This window comes from Crotalus tigris, unplaced genomic scaffold, assembly GCF_016545835.1.
Source record: "Crotalus tigris isolate CLP2741 ecotype Arizona unplaced genomic scaffold, ASM1654583v1 scf7180000017939.2460400, whole genome shotgun sequence".
Lineage (NCBI taxonomy): Eukaryota > Metazoa > Chordata > Lepidosauria > Squamata > Viperidae > Crotalus > Crotalus tigris.
In genome coordinates, this window is record NW_024096731.1 from 1500096 (window position 1) to 1518204 (window position 18109).

Genomic DNA, 18109 nt, shown 5'->3' on the forward strand with positions numbered 1-18109 from the left:
GTTGCAGACCCCTGCCTTATAGCAAAGCAATAGCAGTTAGATTTATATAGCATTTCATAATGCTTTACAATCCCTCTCTAAGTGGTTTACAATGTCAGCATATTGCCCCCAACAATCTGGGTCCTCATTTTACCGACCTCAGAAGGATGGAAGGCTGACTCAACCTTGAGCACGTCAGGATTGAACTGCTGGCAGTCTGCAGAATTCTAACCACTGTGCTACCACAGCTCTTATAGTTCCTATATCTTTCTGTTCTTCCAAACCATCCTTGGTTCCACTTGGTTCCATATTAATACAGTACACCACCTCATATAATGCCTTTTCTTCTTCCTCTCTCCTCTTTCTTTTTGAGGATCTGATCAACTCCACTGGGACTGGACATTTTTCAGTCTTCCCCTACTTCTCAACCTAGCTCTTCCTTCATATACTTGTTTTCAGTCATTCCTCACTCTTATCTCTATATGACCATACTTATTTTGATCTGATCTCTCACTTTTTATTCAATTCATATTTAGTTCTCATCAACTCATCCCTGTTTCTTCATGTTTTGCCACTTAAATAACCCATTTCCACTACAGTAGTACTCAACTGCTTTGAAACTCGTCAAATTTGATACTCAATGCATTTTGAGGTGAAAATTTTGTCTTGGTACTCATTGTTTGTTTGGTACTCAATGCACAAGCTAGAATTTGTCAGTGTTGGCTGCCTTGTGACTCACTACATTATTCCTTATGGGAAAAATTTGTTTGGTACTCATCGTTTTTTGTACTCATTGCGCTTTCCAGAACCAATTAACAATGAATACCAAGGTACTACTGTACATTCAACTTTTCTGTTTCTCCTCTCATACACAACTCTAATTTTCATAGAGCAAAGTTAGCCAAAACATGCTTTTACACAATCATTTTTGCTTCTTTTGACAAACATTCATCACTTGGAACAAATTGTATATTACCAACCACTCTTCTATGCCCATCTTTCTCCAATCATTGTCCCTATCTTTAGAAACCATTCTATTAAGGTATGCAAATTCACCTACTTGGTCTAGTTTTTACCAGGTATATATAACTTCTAACTGTCCATTTCATTTTTCCTGTCAAATATATTTACCTTGGTTTTTGATTCTTTAATTTTCAAATCTATATTCCCCTCTACATTTTACATTGTATCTAATAGTTTCTGAAAATCATTTAGGTTTCAACATCATCTGCATAGAAAAGTACATATGCATTCATATCCCCAACCAGCACATCTAAAATTCATTATAAGCATTACTTATACATTTATTCATAAATATGTTGAACAACCAAGAGAGCATTACAGATCTTTGTCTTACTGTCTGATCAATGCAATTTTTAAGCATTCCATTAATTCTCACACATGTTTTATTTCTCTCATATACTTTCATCTCATTCTGCAAGCACTTTCAATTCCACGTCCCATAATTCAGGTAATATTAATTTGATAATACTCTTTCTCTGAATCAACAAATATAGAATAAAATTTCTGTCTCCCATTGAAACATTTCTCATTGTCCAAAGTCTACACTGCCTGCCCTCTGTCCCCAATAAAACCATGCTGTTATTCCCATATTTTTCATTGCTCTCCAATGCTTCTATTCATTCTGGTTACTAACCTTGAATGAAGTCAATTTGCACTGCTATTATTACACCATCATCATGATCATATATCCTTTGTTCTTCAATATAGGATTTATATAGAGAACAGACTGGCTATTTCTGTCTGTCTGGAGTGTATTGCAATTTGGTCCAACCTGCTATTCTATTTACAGAGGAAGTCAAGATCAGCAGACGCTCCCTACCAGAAGTGAGGGAGTGACCTTAAAAGGTCACTTCCTTTTTAGTCAAAGCTCAGTGCTAGTGCCCAGTTAACCATGGATAGTTTCCTGAAGCTCTACAAAAAGAAGTTCTAAAAAAAATCTGGTAGAGATATAGGATAGAAGAGTGATGGGGTGGGATCAGATTCCTTTCAAACCTCTTACAGAAACTTCTTTCATTGTGGAATAAAGTTGCAAATCATCCTTCACATCATAGAGTTCATTTCCCAGAGTGCAAAGGGTTTGGGGAGAAGCTCTAAAAGAACCTCTAAGAGTTGTGAAAAGTGTTTTTAAGAGAAAGAAGGAAAAAAGATGCTGTTGCAACTCTATAAAAAAGAAATCAGCGCTTTAAAAAATAGTGAGCATTTCTTTCTTTGACTACGAAGGATGGGAACAAAGAATTACTTTTTTTCTTTTATTCTTAAGCAGAGGAAACTTCCAGAGTTGAGTTGTAGATGGAGAGGATAAATGCCTCGTGGAGGGCTCAGAAGGATGTTCCCCAGAAACCTTCATCTTCTCTAGCAGCATTGTTCTACTTGCCACCATGGTCCTTCAAGTCCTATAATTCTCTAGTCCTCTAGACCAGTGGTTCTCAACCTTTTTAATGCCACGACCCCCAACTGGTCATAAGTCGAGGACTATTCAACCGGTCGTAAGTCGAGGACTAATCGACTGGTGCAGCACCGTTTGCAGACTGGGACTTTTGGCAGGCTCAGCAGGGCAGAGACAGCCTGGACAATTCCTATTGGCTTTTGAAAGCCAATAGAATTAGACTCTATTCAAGAGAGTCTATTCTATTGGCTTTCAAAAGCCAATAGAATAAAAGGGAGTAGCACAGCTAAGGAAAAGGGGGAAAAAATGGCAGACTGCATTGTTTGGCGACCCCTGTGAAATGGTCGTTCGACCCCAAATGGGGTCCCGACCCACAGATTGAGAACCACTGCTCTAGACAAATAGCTTTGGGGGGAATAAAGTTTAGGACTGCTATATTATACAATTAATCAGTGGAACAACCTGCCTCCAGAAACTGCGAATGCTCCAACACTGGAAGTTTTTAAGAAGAGACTGGACAGCCATTTGTCTGAAATGGTATTTCAATGAGATTTTTCCCTTTCAAGGAATTTGCTTTCAATATTACAATTAACCATATTTGAAAATCACTGTACTTTGGAAAATTAAATTGGCTGGGATCATACAATGTATTATGTTAATAACCTGATTTATACAAAATACTAAGCTAAAACCAAAGACATAACATTAGATAAAGCAACAGAAGAAACAATTCAGATTTGTAGAAAATGAGGGAAATGTTCCTGCCAGCTGTTTAAGCTGTCTTCAGAGTTCTTAGGATGGTCTGTAGGAAATATAGACTAACAAAGATTTGACCAGTCTCAAAACTGAATTTCATTAATGGAAATATGGCGTATTGGTCCCTTAAGGTAGATTGAACGGAAATATTAAACCAAATAAACTTGCAGGTATAAGAAAAGAGGTGTCTCTTCCTTATCTAATTACGTTTAATGAGGAATATTTATGAATGTTGCAATAAATGCTTGTTCACCAAATGATGCTTTGATCTGTCTTCTTTGTCTATACCAGTGTTTCCCAAACTTGACAATTTTAAGGCATGAGGACTTCAACTCCCAGAATTCCACAGCCAGCAACGCTGGCTGTGGAATTCTGGGAGTTGAAGTCCACATGCCTTAAAATTGTCAAGTTTGGGAAACACTGGTCTATACTATAAACTATACTTAGCAGGTGGGGAAAATACCATGATCACTGCTATATCTGTTACTCCTGTGTTACAGCTGGAGTAAACAAACTGAACCAAGCTGAACCTGCATTATTTTAAATTTGCATATTTTGCCCAATTAAGTTAGATTATGTACTGATGGAGACTAGAGTATAATGAAAGTGTAAGCTATGAATCAAAAAATTTGTGGTTCCAATTCAAGATATGAATTTACTCAATAGCATTCGGGAGATAGCTGTAAGTCCTCCAGTCTAATACACTGCTATAGTATATGAAATAACACTCTGTTATGGAGTGCAATGCTGAAGAAATGCTAAGTCTGAGTATAGAATTCAAAGGGATTGCACTGACATAAAGTAACCTTCAGTAGTAGTTGAGCTAAGAACATATTCACACAGGAACTAAGATTGGTCAGTTCTTGATGACTGATTATCTACTTAGACTGAAAGTCCTTAGAATGATCATTACTGCCAGTAGCAGTTAATTCTTATTCATGATAAAACTCACTGTGGTCATTAATGGATTAAGATACAGTTGTGAATAGATTTTCACCTGAAGTACTTCTACCACAGAACTGGTGGAACCCCATTAAGAAAATCTAAATACATTTACATTGCATTACATTACATTGTTGTTCTCACTACAGGGCTAATGCCATGGATAAGTATCACTGCTTTTAAATCTATAGGAATTTACTGGATTACCAGAAAAGAAAATTGGAGAGACACTTCTTTTACTTGTATTATTATAATAAGAATATTCTATTTCACTCGTTCACACATGTTAATGTATTGAGACTGAAACCAAAAGTTTTCTGCTCCATGATCATAATAAAAGCTTTTGATTTTTTTGAAACTTAATAAGAGCCTCATATTAGAATTAATTGATGAGTCAACAGTTTCTTCCGTGGTCAATTAAACATTGTAAGTTAAATAATACTGGGCATGGCTAAAGGCATGTGAATATTTTAAATAACTTTTAGTAAATAAAAGCTACTACTGATTGCTTCAAAGAAAGCTAATTGTTCATAATTTTAAAAGTCCTGGTTGTTTTGGCATAATAGTCAAAACAGATTTAAAATGGAGAAATATTCCTTGTATGCAGAGAATCATTGGTTAAAGTTGGTTCTTGTTCTTTAAAATTGGTTCACATAGTTTAATCAAAGTTCAGTTGATCAAACTACAAATTAATCTCATTAAATATTACATCCCAGTGCACACTGATCTAGTTTTATAAAAGGCTTAATGAGAATTTGGTGTGTAACAGACTCTGGAAAAATATTTTAAAGATGACTTCAGGTAGGACATGCTGAATAAAGCCAACACTGATTAACTTGTGTTGAACAATTCACAGATCTGATTCAATCAAATCCACACACGCAAAAAAAAATAAATTTCATTGTCTAGCCTCTACTCCCTCTACTACTTTATATATTACAATTTTTGTATTACTCTGAATTTTGGAAAATAAAAAAATAAACAGTACAATGCTTACATGAATCCCTCCCCCAATTAAACTGATAATGCAAGAAGAAATTGAGATACTGCCCAGTTCTCATATTAAAACAATTATAAAACAGGTGTTTAACCATGTTGTAATTTCATGAAGTATTGACATAAATTAATATTGCTATTTGAAAAGTCCAAAGCCCCCAACATTGTCATTTTTAGACGGTACTAGAGTCTCATCTTTCTTCCACCCTACTCTTGTTTGAAATTGTAGTAGTCATGGATATCAGAATAGAATAAAACAATATTCTCAAAATGGAGAGAGTAACATAATAACTCAAAAGATTTATTCTTGTTCAAGCACTCTGCTTTCTGGATACATTGAGTCATAATTTTCCAACGAATTATTTTGTCTACACACATACTTTTTTTGTTGCCTGTTTGTTTTTAAGAAAATCGATTAAAATTAATTTTAAAATTAAAATTACTCCCCTCCCGCCCCCCAAAAATACCTGGAAAGACTTTTGTACTGGGAATTAAATATCAAAGAGAGCAATAAAGACCAGAACATGCAGCTCCATATAACTTTCTCCAGACTATAATATTTTTTTTTACCTTCGTCTCTTTTGCGTTTGTTGCTTTCAGCGCTGGGAGACGTAATTCCCAGAATTCCACTAATAGAGTAGGAGGAGCCTGCTGAGTCTGTGCTTACTGAAGACACCTGCGTCACAGAGCCTGTGGAGGCTGTAATTAGAAACAAATTAATCAATAAACAAGTCACTATAAAAAGTATGCAAGCTTCAACATCCTGCAATCATCTCTTTAATGAAATTTAAGGAGGGAAAGGGAAGTATCTGTGTGTGTGTGTGTGTGTGTGTGTGTGTGTGTGTGTGTGTGTGTGTGTGAGAGAGAGAGAGAGAGAGAGAGAGAGACTGTTTATGGTCACTCAAATGTCAGTTTCCTATCCAGTCTCTGTTAACAGTTCTAGATAGTGTAAATGGGTACACGCTTTTATGGGCACTGCAAAAATAATTCATTTTATCAGCGGCTGAAAAATCTGGAATTTTGCTCCTGGACGATGTCAAATAGAGAAAGAAGGCCTTGGAACAAATGATGGAAAACTTAGATTTAGTATTTTGGACCATTTATGATGTAGTAGTTAGTTTATAAAGGTTCAAAATATTTCCTAAGCATCATAACATATATCATACCATACAACCACCTTCTAACTTAGAGTAGTGGAAAATTGTAATGGGAAATTGTTTCCTAAAAGCAGACCATGAGGTTATGGCTAAGTCAAATTATGAATCCAAGTTATGAATTTTCAGCTCGCTTTTAACTTATGCCCTCCTCTAGCTCACAAAAAAATGATAATTGTAATTTTTTTCCCCAGGAGAGCATATACAAGGCCATTTGCTTGCAATAAATTAGTCTGAAAAGGAATGTAGTTAGAGCTTGGGGCAACATAATAACACACAATAATAAAGGATTTAAACTTAATTTTCAGTCTAGATGTTGACTAAGATAGACCAAAGGAAACTACTTCTAGGATACTTGCAGTCTAATGAGAAAGAGGGTTGTAGTAACAATTGTTGCTGCCTTTGCATTTTATGTTTAGAATAAAAGAAAATGACGCTCTGGGTCTTGTGTATAACAGAATCTCTTGGTCTGCAAACAGCATTTCTAACTAATGCAAAATATATATAAATAACTAACATTATTTTGCCCTTCAATAATACCCAAAATCTTCCCTGCTGGAATAGACAACTCAGTCTGCCAAATGATACAACTGGCTTGGTTCACTACTGAGATAATTTGATTTGGTTGGAAATCTTGGAGCAAAATACACACTGAAATTGGAATTAAGTATGCAGAGTGCATATCGATGCCATCCATTGTTGGTTTTATGGCTAATAAAGATCCAGTTTAATTTATTTAAGAGGTTATATGTATTCTATGTAATTAGACTTCACAAATTCAGAAGTCAAACACGATACAAAAATCAGGAACCTTGGTTAAGTGATTTCTCTGCCTGCTCTATTCCCCTCTAAGCATATTCACAAAAAGCATCACCTACAACATTCAGTAGCTTCCCTTCTAGAGAAGCCTTAGAGCAGGGGAGTCAAACTGCTGGCCTGCAGGCCAGTTGCATCATGCAGAGGCTGTGCCCAGCTCCAGCAATGCAAAAAAAGTTGCGATATGTTGCAGCACATCATGTGACGCGGCAAGTTGGACACCCGTGCCTTAGAGAGGTTCAGCAAAGGAGGCAGAAAGGGCACATCAGATGGATTAGACTGCTTTCTGCTGAAGGCATGGAGTGGTGAAACACACATTTATTTAATTTTTAAATATTACTTATTTAAATAATTTGCATGTCTATCCAACCTGAACAATGTGACTTTAGGCCAGGGGTCTTCAAACTTGGCCCTTTTATGACTTGTGGACTTCAACTCCCAGAATTCCTCAGCCAGGCAGGCTGGATGAGGAATTCTGGGAGTTGAAGTCCAAAAGTCATAAAAGGGCCAAGTTTGAAGACCTCTGCTTTAGGCAGCTTACAGAAACATCCAAAAACAATATGTCTGATAAAGTCATTAACAGGCAATTTAGCTCATATTCATACCCTCTCCTGTTGGGCACTACTCCTTCCAACCCCCAAACTCAAAAGGGAACACATGAAGGGCATGAATAGGCTATCACTGCAGTGTAGGATATTCACGAAAGACCCTAAAACTGAACTGAAGTGAGAGGGACAATTACAAATTAATAGATAGAGAATTTCTTCTGTACGTACCCATCCATATCTTGAGCTGAAATAACTGGAATTAAATCCATTCAGTCTCAAGTAAAATCAAGCAGAATGAATTTCCCTTTGACCTGTTTCAAAGCTCTATATTTAAAACAATGCATGCAATTTAATAAACTTGTTTTTAATAATCCAAATAAAATTTACTAAAATTCATTTCTCTCAAAAGTTTCACAGAGGGAATTTTTGTAAAATTAAGGTGTCTGTAGTAATCTATTTTAAAAATGAGTTCAGTTGAAGTATTTTGATTCCTCTTTGGTTCTTCAGCAAGAGCATATCGGCTTGAATATATTATGTTAGTAACTTTAAATTAGCTGAATTTATTTTAAGCATTTCTTTTTCTGTGTTAGAGTCCCTGCCAAAAAAACCCCACTATAAAGTCTATTACTTTTCAATGACTAGCATTTGATGGCATGCATCTGAATTAGGTAAAAAGAGAGAGAGCGAGAGAGCAAAATAAAGTTTTCAAAGTTTTGCTACCTCTTCACTCAAAATTGCAAGTGCACAAAGAATTATGGAAGTCTTGGTTGAAAGAAGAAAAAAACACATTCAAAACTACTTACTGACTAATGATGCAGAAAATGTTATGAAGAACTATCCTTTTCTTGATTTATTACTTTAATTATCTGACATTCTATAGACCCCCATTAGTAGGATGGGTTTTTTTTTTTTTTGGTTTAGATTTCAATTTTCTGTCTCATGGTGAAAGCTATTTATCATAATAATCAGTAAAATTCAAAACCTTTTAGCAGTATTTATAAAATTCATTTACCACGTTCAGCCCTTGGAGAATGATAAAGAAGGTGCATTAGTACGTGTGCTGAACTGTTTTATGCAGAATTTTCTGGCCATAAGAGTGATTAAAAGTTCCTTAGAATGAATACATACACACCACATACACGCACAATTTCCATTACCTATGCTATGACTTGAGGCTGGGACTTGCTGGTTAGGTGGTTGCTGCACTTTTGTCCGAATAATCCTGCATAATAGACAAATTCCTACTTACAATTATATAAATAACAACAGAGAACAAATTATTGATGCAACATAATTAACAATAATGAATGTCCAAGCAAATTATTCCAGTTCATTACTAGGGTATATCCCAGAGAACTTTATAGTGAACGTCTGAAAATTTTGCTGAAAGAGAGTTTAAAAAAGAGATGATATTCACAAAATTAATCTTGTACTGAACACATTCTCAGAAAGATAGCAACATTCAGAAAGGTTTGGACAGTCAGAATAATGTACGTATTATTACCCCATCAAGAGGGGCTGAAAGAGTGACAATTTAGTAAGTGGACCAACATCAAATAAAGCAGGGGTCTTCAAACTTGGCCCTTTTATGACTTGTGGACTTCAACTCCCAGAATTCCTCAGCCAGCCATGCTGGCTGAGGAATTCTGGGAGCTGAAGTCCACAAGTCATAAAAGGGCCAAGTTTGAAGACCCCTGAAATAAATTATAAACAATAATTTGATTTCAACAATCAATACCTCCATTCCCGCAAATGTTCTCCCTCCATCCTTGATCCAAAAAAGAAAGCTGTATTTAAATCTCATAGATATTAATCAGATTTCAACTAATTATTATTACCACTAATAATCACCATGCCTTTGGCTTCGTGAAACTTAATTATGACTAATTTTATCAAGACTAAGGCAACTGAAATTATTGAATTAGATTTATTAATCTAAAATTAAGACAAAGGAAGCAGGGCCATCCATAGAGAAGGGGTCAAAATCTGCAAGATGACAGGTCCACTGTGATCCAAGTACAGTCTCTTTTGTCCATGGGTGCAACTTTGCTACAATTGTCACCTTGCATATTTTGAGCAGCCCTGCAGATATTGGTGAAGGGAACCCTTATTATCATTAACCAGGTACTTGGTTTTGATTTCCTTGCTTCTGGCCCCATTGACTGGTCACAAAAATGCCCCAAACATTAACATTATTTCAAATAAAGATTTTTATGCCATTTATTTAAACCTAGTCCTAGACTATTCCTACATTCAACAAATGTATGTTAACCAGCACAAACTATAACTTGAATTATTGACACATTTGCAACAATAAGTATACATTTTTTTTAAAAAAAAAGTATTGGTTTAATGTATATTTGGATGGGGAAAATACTATTGTGGAATAAATCAGGACATCTACTCTAGGACATCTACAGAGTAAGTAGATGTAGTAAGAAGAGCTAAAACAAGAGATCTACAGTATATGTAAATGGTGAGCTTGTCACTGATTTCAATAAGAACAAACTAATATACTAATATTGACTACCTGAAGTGCTGCCTTCCTAGGTATAAACTTACCCAGTTATCTAGATCAGAAGAAGGCCTGAAGAAGTTGTCATTGCTGCCAGAACTTCTCATAAAAGAAAAGAGCCTTTTCATTTATGCAGCTTCCAATTTAGGGAGGTGCATTTCACCACCCCTTCCACCATCCTAGTTGCTAACTGATTGTAATTTTATTGTCTCTAAGGTTGAAGTTTTTATAAGTGTTTATATAAGCAGATAGCCATGATACAAATTCAACATTTTAAATGAATAAAGTTGTCACTCTACTAACCTTATATTAATTGCCATAATTCTATACATTCTATACAATTCTATTCTATAGCATACTATTCTATTCTACACATCCATGCATATAATATGTATGTGCTCCAGTTTAATTTATTCTTATTTGTTAATTTTTTTAGACTTAGAATATTCAAAAATATAATCCCCTTTTATATACAACCCAGAAAACAGCCAAAGAAATGTTAGGCTGATCCTGTAACTCAATTTGAAATTTTAACTGGAAACAGTTTACAATACAGTATGTCTAAGCTTTCATCCTGAAATAGATGATGGGATGATAATCATGAGGATCATGAGGATATCAATATTTTAATAAAGTAATTGAAAAATTATTACGACAAATTATCTATTTTCCCAGGTTTGCACGATTCACCAGTCTATGAACAACAATGATTATGTGCTTTTTTTAGCAGAGGACCCACATAAGTTTATTTTCCCAAATATATAGTTTAAAGCTATGTATTTAAAACAAAATCTAGAAGCAAGTTTTTCATTTAGCGTTATGCAGTAATTGTTTGCCAAGCAAACTATTCTTGAAAAGGCTCATGGATGGTGAATTCATGCTTAGTAGTTTTAACACCTTATGGAAAAAATAGTGGGGAATTAAGTCACAAACTAAGCCATGATTCAACTTGTTAAAATCCCTCAGACTTTTCTTAACCTGTAATAAGGATAATATAGAACAATGTCACAATAAGTAAGTATATAATAAACCTACAAAAATAGATTTTTTAATAGTGCTAAGTTTGGGTAAAGGAAAATATCTGAGGGGTCCTCTGTGCTCTCTGAGTTTGGTTGTTTTCTTGAAGACATGTCATTATATCATCAGTGTATCATTAGCACTGATGATGTTACCTAATTTGGGTAATGAAAACAAGAAAACAACCAAGCTCAGAAAGCACCAAGGACCCTTTGGTGTTTAATTTCTTTATTGAAAGTTTAACATTACACAACTTTTTACAGACTACCTCACATTCACAAGCATACTTGGACACCATCCTAATTTCAAACCATCCAGTTCTCCAATTCTTACGATTTAAAAAAAAAACCACAATCATTCCACTAAATGACCTTATGGATATTCAGATATATAGGCAATTTCTGGTGAATGTTCAGAGATACAGTACATAAGATGAACTCACACAGAGTGAGAAATGACTGGATAAATAAGCCTCTATATTCTGTGATCTTGCATAAGTCATTGATAACACTCTGCCCACTCTCTTGCCAATCTACACATCCATGCCCAGATGAGGGTAAAAATAGAACAAAAAACAATAAAGGCACTAAAGCTAGAGGACAGCCATTTCATGCCTGGTTTCCAGACTTCAATTTCCAACCACAATGTCCAGCTCCACAAAGCCCATTGATCCAAAATCAAACAACAATATTATTGTTCAGATGGTATATGAATTGTCTGTGACCTTTGTCCATTTATTTATGTCCCTCCACTTATCAAGTCCGAACTATAAAGCATTCATTCGCTAGAGGTGATTTCAAGATTAGTTGCCATCCAGAAAACATTTCTTTTCCTTTCCTCACTAAACCAAGAATATAAGCAATGCCTGCAATGTGTTTTATCAAAACAACTGGAATAAAATCAGGATCCTGCTGTGAATACGCAAACCCAGAGGAAAGAACTGAAAAGCAATCAACTTACTTACAACACTATGATTCCAGGTATATGACTTAGACGATGCCTTTGATTTTATTGGGTTTTAACTGCCACACGATATATGAAATCAATGTTAAGATTAGCTACTCATGAACACAGTTATCTTTAATTAGAGCAGGGGTGTCAAACTGCCGGCCATGGGCCAGTTGCATTATATGGAGAATGCGCCCACCCCAGCTCAGGCAATGCAAAAAACGTCGCGATACGTCACGACACACCACGTGACGTGGAGAGCTTGACACCTATGAATTAGGTGGGCCTGAAAGTTTCTGTGAGCTATGGAAATTCTCTTCCTCCCATCTGACCTTAAAGAACCCTTTCCTTGCTGTTCTGACTGATCCCTCACCTCTTTAGAGCAGATCTGTAGGAGGGAAAACATTTCAGAAAAATAATTGGTGAAAATCACTTTTCCCCCTTTGATACTTCATCAGCATTCATATACCTGGTTCCCAGACACTGATCTTTAAAGATATATGATCCAACTGTATACAGTATTTACACTATATAATTTGCAAACATGGATGTGATGCCGTTTGTTCCTGGTACCTAGTTCTGGATGGGATTGCACTGTTCCTGGACTTGCAACTCCCACTCAAAAAGCAGGTGGCAATCATGGCCAGGAAAGCCTTTGTGCAACTTCATCTTATGTACCAGTTCCTTCTTTCCTGAATCAGGAGTTCCTGCCCTACATCACTCAAATCCTGATCATCTCATACTTGGACTATTGCAATGCATTCTACAAGGGGCTACCTTTAAAGAGAATTAGGAAGTTACAACTGGTGCAGAATGAAGCCACATAGGCATTTCTTGGGTCCCCTAGGACAGAGCTCCCCAACATTTCTGGATAGGTGGCCCGGAGGGGAAAGGAGGAGCAGAGAAATGTGTGCACACATGCCCCCGTGTGCGCATTCACAAACGGGCTGCTAACACCTGCATGGCAGCGCTAGTGTGAGTGGGGGGATGCACACCAGCCATTCCTGTGGCCCAGTGGCCAACAGACTGAGGCCCAGTACCAGGCCATGGCCTATAGGTTGGGAACCCCTGCCCTAGGGTGGCCCATTTTAGACCGTTCTTGTGTGAACTGCACTGGTTGCCAGTTTGCTTCCCAGTCCAATTCAAGGTGTTGACTCTTACCTTTATAGTGTTTCATGGCATGGGTCCAGGTTATCTGATGTGCCATCTCACCCCCTGTGGGACTGGCCTGCCCCACCCGGGCCAGCAGAAGGGTCATGCTGCAGATTCCATCAGTCAAGGAATTTTGGTGGGCAGGGTCCAGGAAGAGTTTTTCTGCTGTGGCTCCCACCCTCTGGAACATCATGTTCCTTGAGGTAAGATTCACAGCTTTTGGCTTTCCAAAAGGATCCAAAGACATCAATCTGCCAACTGGTTTGGGGCACCGATGGGGTTGGGTGATTCTGGAGGTGGTTAATGGACTAAGATAAAATTCCATCTCCTCCCTGTGTTATTCTTGCTCCCTTTCCTCCCATCTTTATTAATTTTTAACTCAAAGTTAGGGTTAATATTTGTTGTTTTAATCTTTTAAATATTTTATCTTATTGTTTTGTATTGATTGTAAACCGTCTAGAGTTGCCTCGCGAATTGTCTCTGTGTGAGATGAAATTTAAATTTAGTAAATAATAAGTAAGAAAAATAATAAGAAAGGCAAAAAAAAAAAGAATAGTGGATAGTGGTGATATCTGGAGGCAGCAAGAGAAGAGAAGGAATTGGAGAAGATAACAAGATGCAAGTCCTGCAAATAAAAATAGAACAAATTTGGCAAAAGAAAGCAGAGATGGTACCAATAGTAATAGGGGGCATGGGTCCAACTTCAAAATAACTAGAGCACCACTTGAACACCATCAGTATTGACAAAATCACCATCAGTCAATTGTAAAAGGCAGTTTTACTCTGAATAGCTTACATCATGCAACAATATCTTTAACACCATCAAACATCCACCTCTGCCTATCCCAAGTCAAACTCAAAAGGGGGACAAAAGTGCCCAAAACATCTGGCTGACTGTGCAAATAATAATAATAATAATAATAATAATAATAATAATAATAATAATAATAATAGTAATAATAATAATTAGAGAAAGTCATAGAAAATGATAAAATTAAACTGCTCTGGGACTTCAGAATTCAAACAGACAAGCACCTGCAACATAACACCCTGGACTTAACAATTGTCAATAAGAAAGACAAAAAAGTCTGGGTGGTGGATGTGGCAGTGCCTGGAGAAAGCAGAATAGACGGGAAAGAACTGGAGAAGATAACAACATACAAATAGAAACAGAAAAACTGTGGCAAAAGCAAGCAAGGGTAGTACCAATAGTCATAGGCGCCTTGGGTGCAATCCCAAAACAACTGGAGCACCACTTGAACACCATTGGCATTGACAAATTCGCTATTAGTCAATTGCAAAAGGCGGCCTTATTAGGAACTGCTTCCATCCTGCGATGATATCTGTAATACCATCAAACATTCACATCTGCCTATCCCGGGTCCTGGGTAAGGACTCGATAGGTAGACAAAATGCCAAATCCAGTCTGAACATCTGGCTGACTGTGCGATGATCAATAATAATAATAATAATAATAATATGGGTGCAGAGAACATATCTGGAACAATGTCCACTGTGCAAGCTAAGCAGATCAAGTTCTATAATTTGCCTGGATCACACAGCAGCCATAACCATCACTTTGTATGCATTGATCCATAATAAAACCATGTGTCTATAAAAAGAATAAATATTTATCTTTTCTTCATTGTCTTGTTATTTTATACTCCCCGTTCAATGCCTATCACTTTTTTTTTAGATTTCTTTTAGTTTTAGATTACAAAATACTTGCAGCAGAGATTTCTCTAATTCAAAAATAAAGATATCTTCAAATGCAACTCAGTTCCTGGGGACAACATAGATTTATTCTATAAAAGGGAAAAGGAGTAGTGAAGGAGAAGAATATAAAATCAATTACTTAAAGCACCTGGTGTAAATTAAAATTAAGATAACTCTTATATCAGCATGAGATCTTTATAAACAAGAGAAGGAATTTGTTGCTTGAAATGTTTTTTTGTTAACAGCTTCCATAAAGGCCAGGTAACAGAATGAAAAGCATTTATGATTTCTTTAAAATTAGCCTCATTGAATTCAGCAAAAAATTCTGTGTAGTTATATACTACATTCTTCATAAAAGTGGCATGACTATTGCTGAACACAGAGCTAGTTCCTTGATTTGTAGTGAGTGTAAGACACAAATGTTTTTTTAAGACAACACGAACTGAAGTGAATTAATCAAAGGCCAAGAATATTTGAACTTCTTCCAATTACATCATATTGATATTAATATGACTAAGCTAGTTTTAGCTCATGAACATTTTTAATTAGATTGTAGGTCAAAGCTGTTAATTTACCTTTCAGTCTTACCTAAGTATATCTTACAATGTTATTTGATTTGGTGATATAAAATTTCCTAAATAATAATATATAGGTCGGATAGCAACAATGTTATTGATTTGTGTAGCTGGTCACTGCAGAACCATTTCTTTGGCCCATAATAATCCTATAATATTTGTAGCAGAAAAGAAAGTAAATCTAATAACTGGTTCAAAATTCATCAAAAATGCAGATAGCTAGAATTTCTATTTTAGCCGCTATGATTAATTATTGTGCTTTCACTTCATTTAGAAAAGAAATCAACTTTAATGTTTTAATAGCACTTCAAATAATCATTCCCCTCACAAAAAAGCTGATTGCACATATTTTTCATTAAAATTAATGAAATATGTTAAGTTGCAGGTATCCTTCTTAATTTTAATCCAAATTTAAACAAATGTTCTTCATATTATAAATATACATGAAGCCATGTAATTTAACTGCAAAATACTTAGTTGTTTAAATACAATTTGACAGTCCACTGAAAAATTGACATTCTTCATTTTAGTACAGTGAACATTTTTCTTAATCTCTTATGATTGTGAATATTTTACTATTAAAATGCTAAATGTTTTGTGGCATTCCCAAAATGTTTGGATCTATAAACAGAAATATAACATTTGCATAAAACTTTGTTTCATGTTGATTTGTACAAATGGAATTATATTATTAATTAATATTGAAAATATAAACATGAGATTAATAGAAATTATTAGGGCTATGCAGTAATTCAGAAAAATCTGGAAAGGGGCAGTGAACACAACGATGTACAACTTGAGCAGCTGTGCCTTTTCCTGGGACCATGTAGTTGGCCTCTGCAGCTGTTTTAAACAGTTGAAAACAGCTACGATATATTCATTTCTAGAACATTCCAAGGCACCTTTCTGGAATCAAAGCTAAATCATGACAAAGTCCTTGAATGTTACTCTTGTTATATACTGTTGTTTTATATATGTTTGTGTGTGTGCGTGCATGTATAACAACAGTAACAATCATGCTTAACAGTAATCAATATATAGCATGCCTAAAAAGTCTGCCTGATGGACATGGTAAGATTCTTTGGTATCATATTAAGGTTTTATTTCTGGCCATAATAAAAGTGACTAGGATAAAGATAGAAATTTCTATTATATTATATTTACTACAGTATATGTTTGCCTTTTGCAAGGCCCTGGGTTGGAGTCTGTAAAATACATTTGTTGAAGTTTTTCTATTTATATCTGTATTGATATTTTTTTAAAGAAAAAAATCTCAGCTGCCAATTTATTTTGTAGTTTCTGTTTTTTTTGTTTTTTTGTTTTTTTTTGATGTTGTTAGCCACCCAGAATCACTTCTTTGAGATGGGTAGCCATTAAATTGAACGAATACATATCAATAAATACATAAATAAGTTTGACTTACTTACTATAACATTTTATTTATTTATTTAATTTTATTTATATGCCGCCCAATCACTCAGGGGCGGCGTACAAAATTAAAACAATCATCTAACAATAATACAATAAAATAATACAATCATACCGCAAGTCCGATCATATCCTGCCCCCCCCCCCGCGGACATCAGCCCCAGGCCTGCCGGAACAGGAGAGTTTTAACGGCTTTCTTAAAGGCCGGCAGGGTGGGAGTAGTTCGAACCTCGGGGGGAAGTTGATTCCACCAGGTAGGAGCCACCACAGAAAAGGCCCTTCCCCGAGGGTCCACCAGCCGACATTGTCTGGCCGACGGGACCTGAAGGAGGCCCAACCTATGGGACCTCACCGGTCTCTGGGAACTGTGCGGCAGTATGCGGTCCTGTAAGTAACCTGGCCCTATGCCATGAAGGGCTTTAAAGGTGATAACCAACACCTTGAATTGCGTCCGGAGAACTACCTACAATATCTCAGGAAATGTTGAGATGTACTATCAAATTGCAAGAGAAGCTATCAAAATTAGCTTGAATTCCTATCAGACTGGGAATTCCAGCTTGAATTATGCTGCATATCTTAATATAGAACGCTTTTCTTAATAGTGTTTTCTTAATGTTTCAGTAATTAATATCACAAACACACCAGATAACAAATTCACAGCAAACTACTTTTGATCAAAATGTGAATTTAAATAGAGCTAACAGGGAATAAATAGATTGAGGATCACATCCAAAGGATATTTCAGCTTTTATGGAACATGTATCTGTGATGTGATGAATTACAATTGCGGGCATTAGGATGATGGGGTGAGTATTTTAAATGTTGTAAGTCACTCAGAGTCACTTATGTGTGAATTGGGTGGCTATATAAATTCGTTTAATAAATAAATACTATAATAAATGACCAACGTTCCTTGAAAAAGCAAGAAGTACACATATTTGTAAGTATAACTAGTTTTGGCATCAGACAAGTTCAAATCACTAAACCTCCATAATACACAGTTCTACTCTAACAACATGCTGTATATTAGAATGGCAAACTATTTTCCAAAATTAACCTAAAATCTGATAGATTCTGTCATGTTCTCATCATATGCTAAATAATAATAAATTTCATAGATTCATTATACCAGTCAAGAAACTGAATTCACCAGTTCC

General features: G+C 35.8%; 1 protein-coding gene across 4 annotated transcripts in view; it reads right to left on the bottom strand.

Annotated features, from left to right (window-relative positions):
- Nucleotides 1–18109, bottom strand: part of PAX5 (paired box 5) — a 254936-nt gene that overhangs the window by 203774 nt on the left and 33053 nt on the right. For all 4 annotated transcript variants that reach the window (XM_039344814.1, XM_039344812.1, XM_039344815.1 and 1 more), the window contains exons 4-5: nucleotides 8759–8823; nucleotides 5654–5782 (exon numbers count right to left, since the gene is read on the bottom strand). In XM_039344814.1, the coding sequence (XP_039200748.1) occupies nucleotides 5654–5782; nucleotides 8759–8823 (194 nt within the window). The remainder of the gene's footprint in view (nucleotides 1–5653; nucleotides 5783–8758; nucleotides 8824–18109) is intronic.